The 17,171-nt window shown below is 42.1% G+C and overlaps 1 protein-coding gene across 8 annotated transcripts in view; it reads left to right on the top strand.

Annotated features, from left to right (window-relative positions):
- The window catches only part of triob (trio Rho guanine nucleotide exchange factor b), a 71,293-nt gene that overhangs the window by 4,739 nt on the left and 49,383 nt on the right, over positions 1 to 17,171 (top strand). For 3 of the 8 annotated variants that reach the window (XR_009119880.2, XM_058052915.2, XM_058052922.2), the window contains exons 1-2: positions 4,369 to 4,570; positions 5,053 to 5,106. Coding sequence is in view for 3 of the 8 variants with exons in the window: in XM_058052915.2 (XP_057908898.2) it covers positions 4,465 to 4,570; positions 5,053 to 5,106 (160 nt within the window). In the remaining 5 variants the exon portion in view is untranslated. Of the gene's footprint in view, positions 1 to 4,301; positions 4,321 to 4,368; positions 4,571 to 5,052; positions 5,107 to 9,473; positions 9,633 to 9,677; positions 9,863 to 17,171 lie in introns of those variants that run through there. The other 5 variants (XM_058052921.2, XM_058052919.2, XM_058052917.2 and 2 more) reach the window with 5 other exon arrangements.

Below are 17,171 nucleotides of genomic sequence, written 5' to 3'. Positions count from 1 at the left end.
AACTGGCCATAGCACGGTGGACGTCAGCATTTATGGAGGCTCACTTTTGCCCGTCAGACCGGTTCCTTTTCTGGCTTCATGCACGATATTGCAGACAGGCTTTCAAATGTGTGCCAGTCTGCAGTGTTGAATAATAGATTGTTCCACATCAAGGGAATAATTTATACATTGGAGCATAAGGTTTTCCTGTGCTTTCACTCAATTTATTCAGGGTTATTTTTCATTTCATTCCCATATGTGGAAAATACGGGGGCAATGTCCAAAGGATGCTTTTTATACCCTAGCAGACTTGAGCGCAGTGCATATGGCGGGAACGACAGTCTTATATATTTATATATAATATAAAACGTTTTTTGAAGAGACGTGTGTTTGAAGAGACAAACAAGCTGTCACCCATCAAATTACAGAGTTGAAGTCCGAGTGGACCACGCCTTGTGCAAAGCAGGCATCTCGGCTTTTCATGAGACTGAACTCCTTTGGAACTCAAGGGCTCGTCTAATTGGCAGTTGGTCAGAGTTAAAGACCGAAAGCATGGATACGTTGGAGGAACCTGCGTGTACACTTGGCTTTATCAGAACCCCAGAAGAAGGAGGTTTGGAGGAAGTCTGTCTTTATTTTTATCTCGAACATCCTTTTTTGTGCACTGTATTTGCCATCATGTCTTGTATAGCCTTTTCTGAATTACTAACCAGGCCAAACATAAAAGCACTCTGACAGTCTGCTCAACTTATTTGGAATTTTAGATTTCGAGCAGGGCATTAGTTCACCGCTCAAGGCTTGCATCGATGCGACTGTCACAAAAACAAGTGCATTCTGCCTGAATGTTTTGAGCTCCTTTTTCCAAAAAAATCCTAGCTTACCTTGCCTTGCTTAGTGAGAATGAGTAAAGTCAATACATCAGCTGGTCATAAATGGCAAACAGAAGCATTAAGCAAAACTGTTTGGCTAGCATCCTGGATGTTAGTGAGAAGGAGCAGTTAGTACGGAAAGCTCCGACAGTTTGGAACCACATGTTGGAATTGGTTGTTTGCCACTGTGTTTATTATTGACACGTTTCAGGCCATGCTGATCAATATCGACAGTGATTCAACCCTTTTGAGTGGTCAATTATTGATGAGTTGAATATGTCATGTCGATCTGAAGACACGGAAGCCTCATTACTAAATATGTTGGTGTGTTTACCTGTGCGGGCATTTTAGACATTTTACAATTATTGATTTGTAATGCTTTTGACAAAATGCTTTGGAATGATTGAATAAATGCATAATGTTCCCAATCATCTATAGATTTAAAACCACTTTGTTCCACAAATATGTCATGATCAAAAGTATGAAACAATTTGTTGAAGTCTTCCAATGGAGATTGTCAGCTATGCAGTATTTAATGTAACAGTCATTCCAGTGTAACAGTCATGTTACATCGGTGATTGTTATTTTCTCCCATGGCCCCTCTGGGGGACAGAAATGTTTTTGCAATACTATCTAGAAACCGATATCTATTTTACGACAAATTCATACATATTGGCAGGTCTGCACTGATATTTAAACCCCGCCCTGCCTCTCACCCCCCCACCCCAAAGTTCAGTTTGAAAAGTAGTGCTGTACATGGAAATTAGCTGGCATCCATATGTTAATACTAAAGAAAGCCAGTCGGTAGACGATGCATTTGTATTCATTCTAACAAGGTAAGCGTATCAGGATAGCCTCATTACCTCACTCACATAGCCAACGCACAAGCACAGAGGTATAAATCACTACATCCCACCCACGTCGCCTTGGGCTCTCAAAGTAAGGACGAGGGGGATGGAGGAATGATGCGTGAGCGAGGGATGGGTGCTCGGAGGATTGGGAGGGGGTCATAAGAACAGGCTGCAGGCTGGTCTGTGTCTCCTGCAAATCCCCCATCTGAAAATAGAGGACCCTCGATCGGTTAACTGCCGACTCCCACCGCCGCTATCCTGCTTTCATTCCTTTCATCACCTCTTCCAGGCGTCTCCCACACAGCCTGTCGTCATTACCTCATCCCTTGCCTCCGCTATATACTGGATATGCGGTCAATCATCTCGTTCTGCAATATTTCGAAAGCCTCATACAGTCAAATGCTATTGGCAGTAAGATGCAATCTTAAATGTTGTAGTGAAGAAAAATAAACATGGGCAGCAATTTTGTTAATTCCATGAATATATGTTAACAGTTTGGAGGTTTGTTGTTGATTTGTTTGCTTGTTTCTTCTCAGATGACATGAAAAATACACAACAGATTCCCATAAATGAGCAAGAATTGGTTGCATTTTGGTGCAAGCCTGGATCGAAGTGACTGAAATCTGGAATCTCCACCCGAGAAAAGAAAAACAATTTTAGTTTGTTTCAATATCAGTCAAACATTACCATCAGTTCTATAGATGGTTTTAGTCGATGAAAACTAAAACGTTTTTTTCTAGTTCTGTTTTTGTTAAAAAAATCAAAAAAAGTATTGGAAATTGGATGAGGAAAAAGACAAATAGGGCATACAATCAGTCTCTCTGTATAAAACGTAAACCTTTCAAGGTGTACGGGTGAATAGAAAACCAAATGTAGGTAGAGCACATCTTAAAAACATCATTTACACCTCGCTGTCATTCTGTCACTCCCTGTCGCTGAAATAAAGGCCGTAGGAAGTCCCGTTGCCATGGTAATAAACTGCCACCCATTGGACAGCAGTCATAATTAAGAGAAAGTTAGCCCTCCGCACGGCTAACGTTATGTTGGTAAGGTACATTAATCTTAATCTCACTGATTTGTGCTACGTTAAGTTTACCTTGTCGCGGATCTTCCGCTCCATTTGGGAGGAGATGATGCAACTCGTAACGTGCTGCCGTTACAACGGCTACGCCTCACAGTGCTAAACTTGCACTTTCGCCACATTTTATGTCTTTTTTACATTTTGTTTTCCAACTCTTTCGTTGTATTTTTTGCACCCGTGCTGTTCTGAATCATGAGTCCCCAAAACCCTCTACATGTTGCTGACTCGCGGCCTATGCATTTTTAATTGATTGTGACTGCTAAATAACCTGCCACGGTGCCAAGGAACATCGGCATGTTGTTTTCTGCATGTCAAACTATAATTATTCATTTGTATGTATTGTTTGTTCATATTTTTAGATGTGTGGAACGGATTCATTAGTCTTGCATTGTTTCTTCTGGGAAAAACTGCTTCAGGTTCAGTACATTTTACTTCTCGTCAAATTAATCGATAACAAAAAGTGAGGTAGCACCTTGCATTCTTTGTTGCAGTCACAACAGTTTTTAAATGATAATCAGGGTTTTTTTTGACATTTTAGTTTTTGTCATACTTTCATGATAAAAATTTATTTAGATTTTGTCGACTAAATTTCACATTTATATCGGCTAAAATGACAGTAGATTTAGTTTAATAAACTATAAAGGATAAGGCATTAAAGTTTACACCAAAAATATTTGTCATTGAAATGAACACGATTGTGATTGGGCTGAAGTCAGCTGGGATAGGCTCCAGCATGCCCCCGCAACCCTAACGAGGATAAGCTATATAGGAAATGGATGAATGAAGTTAACCCTGCTTTGGTGTTATTTTGTTATTTTGTCACAGGATGTACAGCATCCCACATGTGCATGCCCGTTATTCTCCACAACCTAATCCAAGGAATAATCTAGGTCTCAATCCACACACTTATCCAAAATGTTCAGTTCTTGGTTTTCCCTCAGTAACAACAAAACAAGTCCAAGTGATCTTGTATAACTCCCGCAGTACACATACACATACCACATACTGTAACTTATCCTGACTCCAAGTGTTGTTTGTCTTTCATATTGTATATGAATTCTATGTGTACTCAAGCCATTCCTTTTTTATCTATAGGGTGCTTTTGAAACATTTTTCCTTTTTACTGGAGCTTCTGTCAGACGTCTCTGACGTGTACTTGTGATTCCAAGCCAGGTACATGCACTTTACTGCCCCTCTCTGCAATCACGGCATGCTTTCTCTGCTCCAACAAGAAGACAAGTTCTTATTTCAGAGTAAAGCAAACTGCTTTTGGGGGTTGGAACTCCACTCGAGTTGTATCTGCATGCACTACATGTGTCAACTCGTGCTGCCGAGACTACTCTTCTTCTGTCAACAGCTGTGCACGGCCTGTCCAACACAAACTGCGCTCTCTCCGCCTCTTCATTCCCTCTTGCTTTGAAGACAGCAGCAGGCTTTGATCCGTGTCGCGTGAACACTGCCAGCCCACTGCCAGCCCACTGCTCCTCTGGCTTAGAGAGGCTAAACTGCCGCTCGGCCTTCCCGGCTCCGGATGAAATAGGTTGGGGATCAAACGTGGCATCTTCCTGTATAGGCTTGCACGTAGACGTATATCCTACCGGACCGGACGCCGTACTCTATGAAATAATACATCCAGGACGGGAACAGGTGATGGCTGTAATCTGGCAAGGCGGCAGCATATGCCATGCTGTTCTTCTCACAGAGGAGATCTAAGCTGCTCTTCATCCCTGCTTTCTCTCTCGACTATCTCGTGCTACGACCGTGTCCTACTGGCGTGACCCAGAAACAGGGTTTGATACAAAATGTCTGTTTGTCCGACTAGACCGTGTCCGCGGTGATGGACTTGGGTAATATCAAATAATGATAGTTAAGTTCAGGGTTAAGTAAGCAAGCTGTATTGTTGTGTCTTTCATGTTCCTGCTTTGGCAGCGCAAAGCTGTTTTAAAACATCAAACAAGCATGCTTCCTGTCAAGTCTGATTATTTATTTGAAACATCTCGTCTCCGTGAAGAGGATGCTCCGGGGAAAACAGATCAACTGCATCTGCTGTTGCTTAGATTGTATGCAGATATTCATACAACGTGTGTGTGTGTGTGTGTGTGTGTGTAAGATAGAGTAGAACCAGGACTCATGGTGGCACTACAGACCTGATGATGTTTGCCTTACGGAGATGAGGATATCGAACATTTCAACTGGACACCGATGTCAAGCCTTAGTGTTGTGTTATTGTCAAGTCGCAGGATTTAATTGTTTGTATCTTTTGTCTTTGTAGATTTCTCACTTCCTAAATGTGAACCCAAACTAGATGGACCTGGCCAGACCTCAGGTAGGATTCATCTTTCTTCTACTTACTTAGCCAGCGAGCTAAACTAGCTTTACATCCACTGCTTGTGGAAGATGTCCATGCCCTCGTATCAGTGATTACAAAATGGATTACAATCACCTTTATTGGTTTAACATCCAACAGAATGAAACTGGATTATTGTGGTTAGGGCAATTCCACACTTTGATGAATGATGTGTTTCTTGGTTTGGTTTAGTTTGATTTGAACATGCATCAGGTTACAATGGAATGCATCACATAATCAATTCACAGTTACACGTATCCAAAAGGAGTAGGAAGAAGCAAATCTTAAAGCTTTCCCGGACTGGTAGAGTTAAACACGGCTAAAAGGCCTCTTACTAAATCAGGAGTAAAAGTTGACAAAAGCCAACAGTTAAATAAGGAGCAAGCAACGTTTATTAAGTTCAAATGTCCGCAAGTGATGGCAATGTTTGAAATGAAAGTGGGAGGCGCCCATAAACAATAACTAATTACAGTCAAGACAAAAAGGGGAAGGAACTAAATCACTAGACTAGACTCTAGTAAGACCATGGACACGCAATGTGTACTTTTTTTTAAAGTAGTACTATGGTTTTATATGTGTTTTTCTAATTTAATAATTGTCATCTATAAATTAGATGAGATAATCCAGTTCACTGTTCAATGTGGTGTTGGGGATGGGATTACAACAACCAATTCAATTAATTTATCTGTCAATTTGATTGACCCATTGACTTTTATGCCCATCTTTATAACGCATGTTGCACTAAGTATAATGAGATGTGTGTTGTTGTTTTTTTAGAAACAACTTGTGATTGGTCAAAGATTGTCCTAAATGAGTATGGGTCTGGGTCCTCTGACACAGATAATCCAGTGTAATCTCCATTAGACTAGACTAGGAATAAGAGTTTGGGAATGTTGCTTCTTTCTACAGTGATGCTGGATAAAAATGGTGTTTAGCAGTAGATAGAAATGGACAGTGAGACGGCAGACTCAGTATCTACGATGTCTAAGGTATCTACGGTATCTATGGTATCTACGGTATCTATGGTATCTATGGTATCTACGGTATCTACGGTATCTATGGTATCTATGGTATCTATGGCAGTTACTACCATGTAGTCGGTGTTGTGTTTATCCCAGCAAAGGCCATGTGATTTACACGGTTCTGTCCTGATCTTTCCAAATGGGTCATCCAGAGATAAACATTTTACAAGACTTTTTTTTTTTGCCAGTCTGACAGTCTGACCTATTATTCCCAGTTGCCAGGATCTGAGCATGGCTTTAATAGGACGTGATTGGACATAGTCGCCAAATCCCGTGCACAGGCCTTCTGCCCAAAACCTCTTGAGTTTCACCCCCCTCGGTCAAAATAAAAAAGAGGGTTAAAAGTGTATCTTAATTTGGATCAGACAGACATTCCAAGCCATTCACGTTGAGTTTAAGGTCATGAGACTGCAGTGAACAAGATGAACAGTGAAGAATATAGTAGTGTTGATTTTGCGCTTAAATGCCTGAAGCTTCGTTGCACCTTAAAGCCGAGACACCAGGGGACGAAACATCTTAGAACCAGATGACAGATTCACTTTTTCTCAATGTCTATAATGCTATAATGTATGCCAGCCATGCGCTTGACAGTGTAAGAGATGCTGTATAACAAGGACTAATCGCTTAAAGGAAAACTGCACTTGGTAAACATGTTACCCAGCATCCACAGTTCACAAAATGAGTTATTCATGTTCTAGTATTCCAAACATTGCAAGTTACTATTTTTCAGTCTTTTTGGACTCATCTACCCAGTCAGCAGTTTCTGTATATCCTTCTCCCTGAATATTCCCTTTCTCTTTGCACAGCTGTTTTTGTGGAGCATTATCATTTTGACAAAAAGCATTTCTCTCCATGTTGTGGCCCAGCTTCTTTGGGTCCTTGTTTGTTTCCTTTAGAAGATCTGACAAAACCTCAGCTGAGTCCGTCCTGTTTTTCAGTCCAAACCAGGCTCGTCTGCCCAACGTGTTTTTCAAAACACTTTTTTTCCATTATTTTATGAATGCTCTCCGGGGGGTCTCGCACGGGGGGCATTTTGCTTAGCCTTGTTATTAAGATAGATAGATACAACATGTTCTTGTGCACCGTTGAAAATAATAGCTGAAAATGCATTCATTTGATTTGGAGACACTTTAGTGTCGTGCTTGCGTTGTGGTCTCGCACCAGAAAGACGACATTCCCTCCCATTGTCGAATCTGTTATTGTTTTGGTTTTTTGTGTGCATCAACACTAAGGAAGGCCTTTGGTTACATGTCTGTTTCTTGCTGGTAGTGCATCATTAAAAGTGTTACACAATATTTTGAGCGCGAACAACACAAGTTGGTTTTTAACTCAATCAATCCCAGCCATTTTCAAAGGTCCGCCCCTCTTTGGCCATTTTTGGATGGATGGATGCATGGATGCATGGATGCATGGATGCATAGATGCATGGATGGACGGATGGACGGATGGATGGATGGATGGATGGATGGATGGATGGATGGATGGAGTACGTACTTTGAAATGCAACTAGGGTGAACTACTCAAGCCCTCATTCATCAAAGTTTGCAGTTTTGCCAAAGGTTTGTTTAATGATGATGGCAAACGGTTGCCTGGTGGAAATGTCAGGTGGTGCACACTCTCTCTCTCTCTTAGACACACACATTCATACACACACACACACATTGATACACACACACTGTAGAAGACTGCAACCGTCCCCAAAACACTCTTGGCCCACATATGGATTTACAGGCTAAGCGTGCTTAGGGTAAATATTTTGACACGTTCCCAGATATGGTTTGGCGCCGAGACCCAGATAATCTGCAACAGTAGCCAACCGCCTGTTCACGCAGGACGACTCTAGATCTGTTGCTGCATTTATCATATTATCATATTTAGCTTTGGGAATCCAAGTCCAAGTACAACACTCATTCTGTCGTCCATTTAGCTCCAGCCACCATCTGTGTGTGTGTGTGTGTGTGTGTGTGTGTTGTATTTTGATCACAGGAGAAGCAAGACAAAGTGGAACCCGAAGCCTCAAAGTGGCTGTAAGAATGTAATTACTGTGTGTTGTGGAATACAATACAAATACATCTATGCTCTGTGTATTTCATATAAAAATCAACCACTTTCAACACAACTAAGTTGGCTCAGGTTTTGTGGATGGACTTTTAAAGATCGTGCAAGGTTTGTACAGATGCTAGATGTTGCTAACATCACTGGAAAATAGTCCAGTTTCCACTAATGTTGCATCATATTGTATACCAGGTAGGCCTGTTGCCATAAGTGGATAATTTTGCCGGCCTCCAGATATTGTTTTCCTCTCTCTTTTTACCAAACGGGCTGGATGGCAAGATGTTATACGTATCTACAGATAGTCCTGCAAGCTTAAAAACAGTTGAACTAAAGAAGACATGGTGATTGGTGAACGCTGGTAGCCGTCAAGCAATGTCATATTTCATCTCAGAATGTCCTGAACTTCTATTTCCATGCCATTTTTCCTTGAAATGCAGTATTTCCTACCATGGAGGAGAGCTACTGTATGTGTGAAGATAGGCCTTAGCTGGCATCACGTTGTTGTTCAGGCCACAGCACCAAGTATTAATAACCATTCTGTTTTTGCTATTGAACAATTATCATCACAATGATTAAAGATCCCTCATCATTTCCAATATCTATTCTTAGGTTAGAATAAAAGGTTGATATTATTCCACCTTTGACATCATTTGATGGACTGTCAGAGTTGTCATGCTGTGAAGTCTTATGTAACATTTGTGCTTGTGTGAAACAGAAAGAGGGGGAGGGGCTCCGCAAGGCACATGACCGAGCTTTCAGCCCCGAGGCTGACAACATCATTCACACACAAACCACAACAAACACACACTCCTGCCCACATACACACTCGGTAAATACGTGTACACAGATAGCATGCTCTGTGCTAATGAGATCCATCTGCTCTGAAGTCCAATTCCCCCCGAAGTCAAGTCAAGTGTTCCTCTGCCCTGCCAACACCTTCACTGTTGTACTCGTCTCCATCATTGATCTCACTGCAGTTAGTACACATTATCTATCTATTGTTGTTCTAGACTACATTTTCACCCCAGCCCCCCCTCGTCATCTTTGTCCTTCCTCTCCGCCTCCGAGATGCTCTTTTCCTGGAAAGCATCGATGCATAGCAGAGTAAGGGTTCCGCCACATTGCCCGGTCCAATCCCCGTCATCCTCTCACCTATCCATCCACCAATCGTCTTTGGCCGAGGGCGCACGGGGGAGGTGCTAAGCGTGAAGGGTGGGGTGGGTGGGGGAAGTGGTGTGTGCATGCTGGTTGCTGTTTGACGTGAGGGACATTAAGGATGCTCGGATGCATTGCTGCAGGAACATAGCGGTATCTTCTTGGATTTCTTTACAGCTGACATTTTGGAAGCTCTACCTCTGCGGGGAGTTCTTTTTCATCAGTGGGCATGATGCAGGATTTTGGGATAATGGATCATCGTAGCTTAATAATGTAAGTGATTATGAACAGCAATTTAATGATCAAAAGGGGATGCTCTTGTTTTAGCAATAGAATGCCACAGTCTTTATGATGGCGAAGCAAAAAGAGGCAAACTTGGAGTAGAGTCTCACATGGATGGACCTACCTCCTGCATGCTTTCGCTGCTGTTTTTGTCATCTGTGCACAGAAGTAGCGACCACCAGCAGAAGATATTTCCATTCCCATCATCACTGCTGGTTCTTGTAAGTATCATCTTTTTCAGAAACCCACGTTAGCCCCACTCATACAAATATTAATCATAACATTTGTTTTCCCTTTTACTCTGCACTAAAGATAGAGCCCCCGCTCTCGACAGTATCGCTACGCTATTTTTGGCCCGCTTGCTAACTAATGAATACGTGTGCGTCATGTGATTTTTACCTCTCTTTATCCAAAAATCTTACATAGAGGTGGAGTAGAACCATCAGGGGAACTGAAGATGTATTAGTTGGAAAGCCTCACTTTGATTTGCTCTCCTCAATTGCAAAGAGAAATCCATCTTCCTTGCTTGAGCGGAACTCCTCTCCTCGAGTCCCAGACTTTAGACCTGAACCTTTGATGGTATGCCTGCAGGGTACGGGTATGCGGTCTCTACTCTGAAATACACTCACTGCCCTTGCTATGGTACACATGTACACATGCTGGGGTACACATGTACACATGCTGTGGTACACATGTACACATGCTGTGGTACACATGTACACATGCTGTGGTACACATGTACACATGCTGTGGTACACATGTACACATGCTGGGGTACACATGTACACATGCTGGGGTACACATGTACACATGCTGGGGTACACATGTACACATGCTGGGGTACACATGCTGTGGTACACATGTACACATGCTGGGGTACACATGCTGTGGTACACATGTAGTACACATGCTGGGGTACACATGCTGTGGTACACATGTAGTACACATGCTGTGGTACACATGTAGTACACATGTACACATGCCACCGATCATGTGTGGCCCTTGGGGCCACCATCAGCACTTCACCGCTATGTTTATGTTTTCTTAATACTGTAGTAGTAATACCATTATATTTAGTGAGGACAAATCTGCAGGTCAAGCTTGTCACTTCCAACTTTAGTTGAGTCCTTCTTACCTCCAGGTGTGGACAAACTACAGTTAAAAAACAAAAGATGGAAAGGAAAGGAGTGTTTTTTTCCGCTTCAGAAATATGTTGATGAAAACAGGAAGCATGCATACTACTTCACTATACGGAGGGATGCAATATGGAGTCCCGGTGGAGTCTAGATGTGGTCCAGGGCCGCTTGGGAAGCAGAGACCCAAAAGTTCACTTTTTAAAGGATCTGGAATTAAATGGCTTGAAGAGAGCCTTCATTCAGGAGTAGATTAAAACCAGACCAAATTGATATTTATTCGTGTACTTCTGCCTCATCAAGCTAAAAATAAACATGAGATCAGACCTGGAACTTATTGACTGTTGCAGGATTAGGACTTTGTTGGAAATGACATTTCATTTTATGGAAGCCAGAATACGGAATTTGTTGCACTTGTCATTTACTTGACGTATGGATCAGACCATTTTGCTCCAATGGCGACCTCAGAGAGCACCATAGAGTGGCGAGCGTGCGTGCATGCATTGAGGCCAGATAGTCCTGTTTGCTTAAGCGGTTGTTTTCAGGGCTGTAGCAATGCTCCATAGCCGCTGCACCAACTGACCGCCTCCTGGCTGGAGACGAGCCACGGGGCCATGGCCTGTAGTTCCCTGTCTGCTCGGTGTTTACTCAACAGGACAGCAGCCTTTGTGGAGGACAAGTCTAGTGAGAATCTATTCACAGAGGAATAGAAGGAGGAGTGATGCGTTTTGGAAATCATCGGGCTGAGAGAAAAGGGGAGAAATAAGGGAAGCGAAAACACACATAGTACTTTCATTTAGTGGTTGTAACGTACACGACGAGCTGGACTTCTGGAGAGAAGCATTAGAACAATTGGATTCAGTCATCATTTTGTTGGGCTGGTTCTCTTTGGGGAACAAAGACCACAGGGAGTCCCTGTTTATCATCAATCCAGACGTTTAGTACCAAATGTTTCTCTGAAGAAAGTACACAAACGCAGTTGCTCAGCAACATTTTGCTTTTGTGCTCACAGCACATCATTTCTTTCGCGTTTCCATTTCACTGATTAAAAAAAGTGCAGATCCAATCTCCACACACAAGCTTTGCTTTACTATTTCAGCAAATATTATTAAGTTATTTCAAGTTATTGAAACTGAATAATTACTGGTACGTGAGTTGACTTCTGCCTAATAAAACTGGATTCACTCGAGCCACCATGTGGGAAATTGATCATCACTGGTCAGTTAGCTTTAATTATTATTTAAATGAGGTGTTCTGAACTCCTGCTTTGATGCCGAGATCCAAGAACTAGTGGTCCGCGTGGACGTACAGAACTGTCACCTACCTTCTCATAGACCGCGGCCAACAGCACCACTGCTCGTTGAATCCAAGCAGTGCACCCACTCCATTAGCAGCCAATGAACTGATGAGTATGGCTATCCTTGCCACGTTGCCTCAGTTTGTTAGTTTTTATATTCTTATATCATTTTAGGGCATACATTCACTAGCTACACCATCATTTGACTGAAAAGTACGCCTTCGACATGCAATAAATTGGTACACACAGGAATGTCAGTGTAAAAGTCAACGTTATATTGTAGTCAATCTGCAAGAAATCTCATTACATAATTCATTCATATTTGTGTTTATTGATTCAATAGCATTTGAACCAGATGACGTAGCATCCATTATACACCGTGCATGTTCCACTACTGGTTAGCATTGGCTTTAGCATCCATTAAAGATATGATAAACACAGACAATTATTTGAAACAAATAACAGCCGACATCAAGGTAACACAATAATAATAATAATAATAATTTTAATTTATAACCCACTTTACATCAAATTAATGATATCAAAGTGCAACAGCTACAATAGGAGAATACAAGTTAACAGCAAATGCCACAATAACACAATAAATAGATAAAGAATAGAATAAACAATAAACAATAGAACATGAAGCCAATGGCACCACTATAATAAATTAGCAAACAAGCCCGTGAGAAAAATACTTTTCAGCAAACAAACAATTTTTCCACACAAGTTACACAACATAGCGGCTTCCAATATGACGGGTGGCAATAGTGGAAGGTGTATGTCCACCCCCCCTTCACCCGCGTTATGTCCCATGTCATCAGTTCACATCCCCTCTGGTCTGGCCAGTTGATATGTTGTTATTTCTAAGCCATTCTTTAAACTTCCTATTTCCTCCTCTGTGCTCCGAGGCAGCTATTGCAGCGATGGTACACACACACACACACACACACACACATTCCTCTCTCTTCTGCACCCTGCCTGTCAAGTGTTATTTGCTGCACTGTGGTTTATTGGATGGGTTTTGTTGTGTGGCAGACAGTACAATCAGAGGATTGAGGATGGTTTGGATAGAGGGAGCTGATGAATGGCGTTCCTTGAGCCGGACAAAGAGCACCGCTATGTCGCCTTTTCTACTTCACTGACGTGTGGATGCAACTCAGCTGGCCGCACAGTGTGTTTCTACTGTATTCTACTGGGAGCGTACATGCAGATAGGCGCTCTTGGACACTCGGGGCTGAATGGGTCCAGCCTCCGCCTTTATAGCCCTGATCCCTCTCGCACTCGTCTCTTCTGTCATGATAATTCAGTCCTTCTCTTTCCGCCACACTAACATTTGCGACCTTACTCCAAGACCACGGAGACGGCTCTGCACCGCTCAGCGATGAGTTCACAGCCTCGCAAGGAGCTTCTGAGCACACAAAATGTTCATTTAGTCTTTTGGGTAAAATAAGTAACAAGTGTGTTATGCTTTTATTCCCACTTTTTGGGACATACATTACCATTCTAACTGTGTGTGTGTGTGTGGGGGGGGGGGTGCTATATGCCATTATTATATCATCATAGCATCATTGGCCATGACGCATGTGCATGTCATTTTTTTGGACCCCCGGAAAAGTCCCATAATAATGTGTTAATGAGGAGGGCTATTAAACTAGTGTATGGAATTATGGTCCAGTCAAAGAACACAAAATCATCAGAGGGACTCATCAACTCGAATTGTGGACTTGGACGTGTACACACAGTGCATTGCTTTACCTCAATAAGCTTGATGTCTCCAGTTTATATATATATATATATATATATATATGTAATTATATGCCAATGACATTGTAGTCTTAAATCAGCAATAAGAGCTATTTGTGTAACAATCAAATTCATGTCGTTTTGGGCAGTCCAAATGAATTAGTCTTGTTCTATGAAGGTATTTCACAGCATTGTTATATTTGGCACAACAAAACAGCGTGCTAGAAGTATACGCTTCATGAGGTAGTCACCCGAAATGGTTTTTACTTCACAGGGGTGTCCTGTCAGGGAATTACTGAGTCGGGGCCATCAGCTGTGTTGCGTGTCCAAACCTTTGGTGTGTACCGTATTTTATTATCCCAGCCTCTTGGGTCAGCATTCCTCAGTATTATTCCCCATTTGTGCAAAACGGCTTTTCTCAGGGATAGAAAGGGCTGCCTAATTTACAAACCATGTTCAGCAGCCCCAGCAGCCCCAGCAGCGGCCCGACATGTGTTAGAAAACACTAGAATTAAACTGTTGGTATGCCATGTGTTGTTATACTCCCATTTATTTTAATTTCTACAACTTTATGCCTCCTCTTCTCTCAGAACCTCCCTTTTGGGAGACGTTGTAATAAACATTGAATAAGCTCTTTGTCTTCTTTTCTGACTTGAAGGATTTTCAGTCCAAATCAAGCCTCGGTTTTATGAAAGTGGAATTCATTAGAGTGTGAGTAGAACCATTTGGACGTACGTATAAAAGGGGAATACAAATGTCTTTGTTAATTTACACACACTAGGTCACTTTGGGCATGTCAGCAGTTTATGGACGCCAAGATTGTATAAGAGAGAGTTTTGTGTCCGTGGCGTGCATGCTAATTGTAATTGTAAATGTGTACAATCAGACAACCGCATTGTAGAGTAAAGTCAAGTTATTTGTGTTTCTTCTTTTTGGAGCCAGTACACACTTTAAGATATTTTCTTTAAGATTTTGGCGTTAAAAAAAGATTTGGGTGTAAAGGCTCAGGGTATAAGCAGAGAGAAGATTACAACCAATCATGAGTAAAGCCTATTTCACCCACAAATCCACCAGTGACAACTGTTTGACTGGCTTAATTTCTCTCTTTTTTCTGGGGGGTGGGGGGGCATGGCAAAGAAAAGCCAGTTGGTGTTGGCTAAAAAAGGAGATGGGAGTGTTTTTCAGTTTCTGCCGTTCAATGGGTGACAGGGCTTTGGACGCTTGCCTCCTTGCCATGCAACGATGGCACAGCAACCAACAACAGGCCAGTGTGGGACCGGCCAGGGTGTAGGGTGTAATCTGGACCGATCGGGACCAGTTTGGGACCCTCTTGGTTATCAATGGCGGTGCTAGACAACCACAGCTGGCAATATGCACAGGCAGGAAAAGTCTTGATCAAACTCTCAGGTAGGATATTTCTTCTGATGGACTGTTGTATTTTTCCCGAAGTCAAGGACTACAAATGAACTGCTGAACACGACATTGTGAATTGTGATCTTTCAGCATGTGGTTGTTTTGTTGTGTTTGATTGGGAGGCTTCCATGGATGTTTTTTAAGTGAGACTGTTATTGTCTTGCTTTAAATTAACTGGATGTTTTTCATCCAACAACCTTGGTTCAGTAAAGATTGTAAAATAAGTCGAATATTTGCTAATTCTGCACAGAGGAGAGGTTGTTATTCAGGCCCACCGAGGTGTGAAAGGAACACCAAAACAGCTGTAGCATCATAAAACCGCCCATATTGCATAAAGGTCTGACAATGAAGACAAAACTCCTTAAATTATGCACTTCCATGTCCTCAACATTAGCTGTATAAGAATATTTTTTCCCTCACAGGCTTCCTCCCTTCAAGCTGCCTTTTTAGTTGCAAACTCATGAAAATGTGTTGAAAATATGGATGTGCTTTAATGCCTCCAACGCTGTCCTGAAAACTCTACCTTTCCCATACATCTAGACACATGAATCCAGCATTGTGTCTGTGCGTTGGGGTTGTATCCAGGTCGCGGGGTTGTGGTAGGAGCCAAGTGTTATTCTTACTGTAAGCCACACTGTAACAACAATATGAGAAACCCAATGAAAGTTGAACTCACCACAGTCTGCAGGCCCCCTGCCAACTCCAACTGAAGGTCACACACAACTCCAGTGGAGCCTGCTAGAAGTGACCTTACATCGGGGAAAGTGATGGAAAGACAATGTAGTCAAAAGTAAATAAATAACTGTTGTTATTGCGACAGCGGTGTGGTTCAAGGGCTTTAATGTATCTTCAACGATGGACTGGTCATCCATCTTTCATACAACTTTTCCACTTTTTAGAGGTCGCAGCGATAGGAACAAGCCCCAGGCAGGTAGCGGTGTATTTCAGGTGGCTGACCAGATTTAATGTGTTCAAACTCAATGTTTTTTCACCTTGCAGAATGTTTACAGAGCATTTGAAGCATTTGGCGAAATGTCTTCTGAAACAATGTGAAGTTCCACACGATCAACTTATTTGTTTGAGTGCGCACAGGGGACGTTAGGACACACTGTTCACGTTCACAGCCCAATTTATCGGTTTTATGAGCAGATTTATCAGGATGATGTTATAATTCCCCATATTTTACTAGGGTTGCATGATAATTATCAAATGGAAAATTATCGTGTGCCCCTTGTAAGAACACATCGTACTTGTGGTTTCTATGGTCAACACAAAGCGTATACTCACAAGGAGGCAGCAAAGGTAGTAGCAACAGGAATGTACACAAACGGTACGTGTACAGTGTGAAGAGGAGGCACGTTTTCATGTACAGAAACTGTGATGGAGATTTTAAAAAACCTTTCTTACTTTTCAAAGTTGTGGCAGCAGACTTAGCTTTGCAGGGGATGTGTTGACGTCATGCTGTTCATCATGCAAGCACGTGTGTGTATCGTCTTTTATACTTACTTTTATACTGCCTGTGTTCTGGAAGGTTTCACCCCAAAATCTGACTTATTGGCACATCCTTGCTATTCTAGTGTAGGAAGCGCTATTCTTAGAGGTCGCCGTCGCAGTGTGAATCCCTTTGTGTCACAGTAAAACAGGCCAAAACACGTCCACACACACATCCTATAGAACCACAGTCAAAATGAGATCTAAAATAAGGAATTTTAGCGGAATTTTCAAACAAATGAACAATCCCGTCCCAGACAGTTTTATTCCCACACTTTTCCAAGCGTTTCCCCCAAAAGTTATGTCCCTCCAAGTCTGGCCAATTTGAGCACAACCAGGCTGAACAACGTGACTAATACCTCCTAACTCCTGCTTTTCCCATGATCCTACGGAACTCATTGGACTGAGCTGGAGAAATGAAGTATGAAACAGCCATCTGAAATTCATCAG

Source organism: Doryrhamphus excisus, linkage group LG5 (assembly GCF_037039965.1).
Source record: "Doryrhamphus excisus strain RoL-2023G ecotype Guam linkage group LG5, RoL_Dexc_Guam_v1.1, whole genome shotgun sequence".
NCBI classification, from domain to species: domain Eukaryota; kingdom Metazoa; phylum Chordata; class Actinopteri; order Syngnathiformes; family Syngnathidae; genus Doryrhamphus; species Doryrhamphus excisus.
The sequence above is the reverse complement of the archived record's forward strand: the minus strand, read 5'-3'. Positions and strand labels throughout refer to the sequence as shown.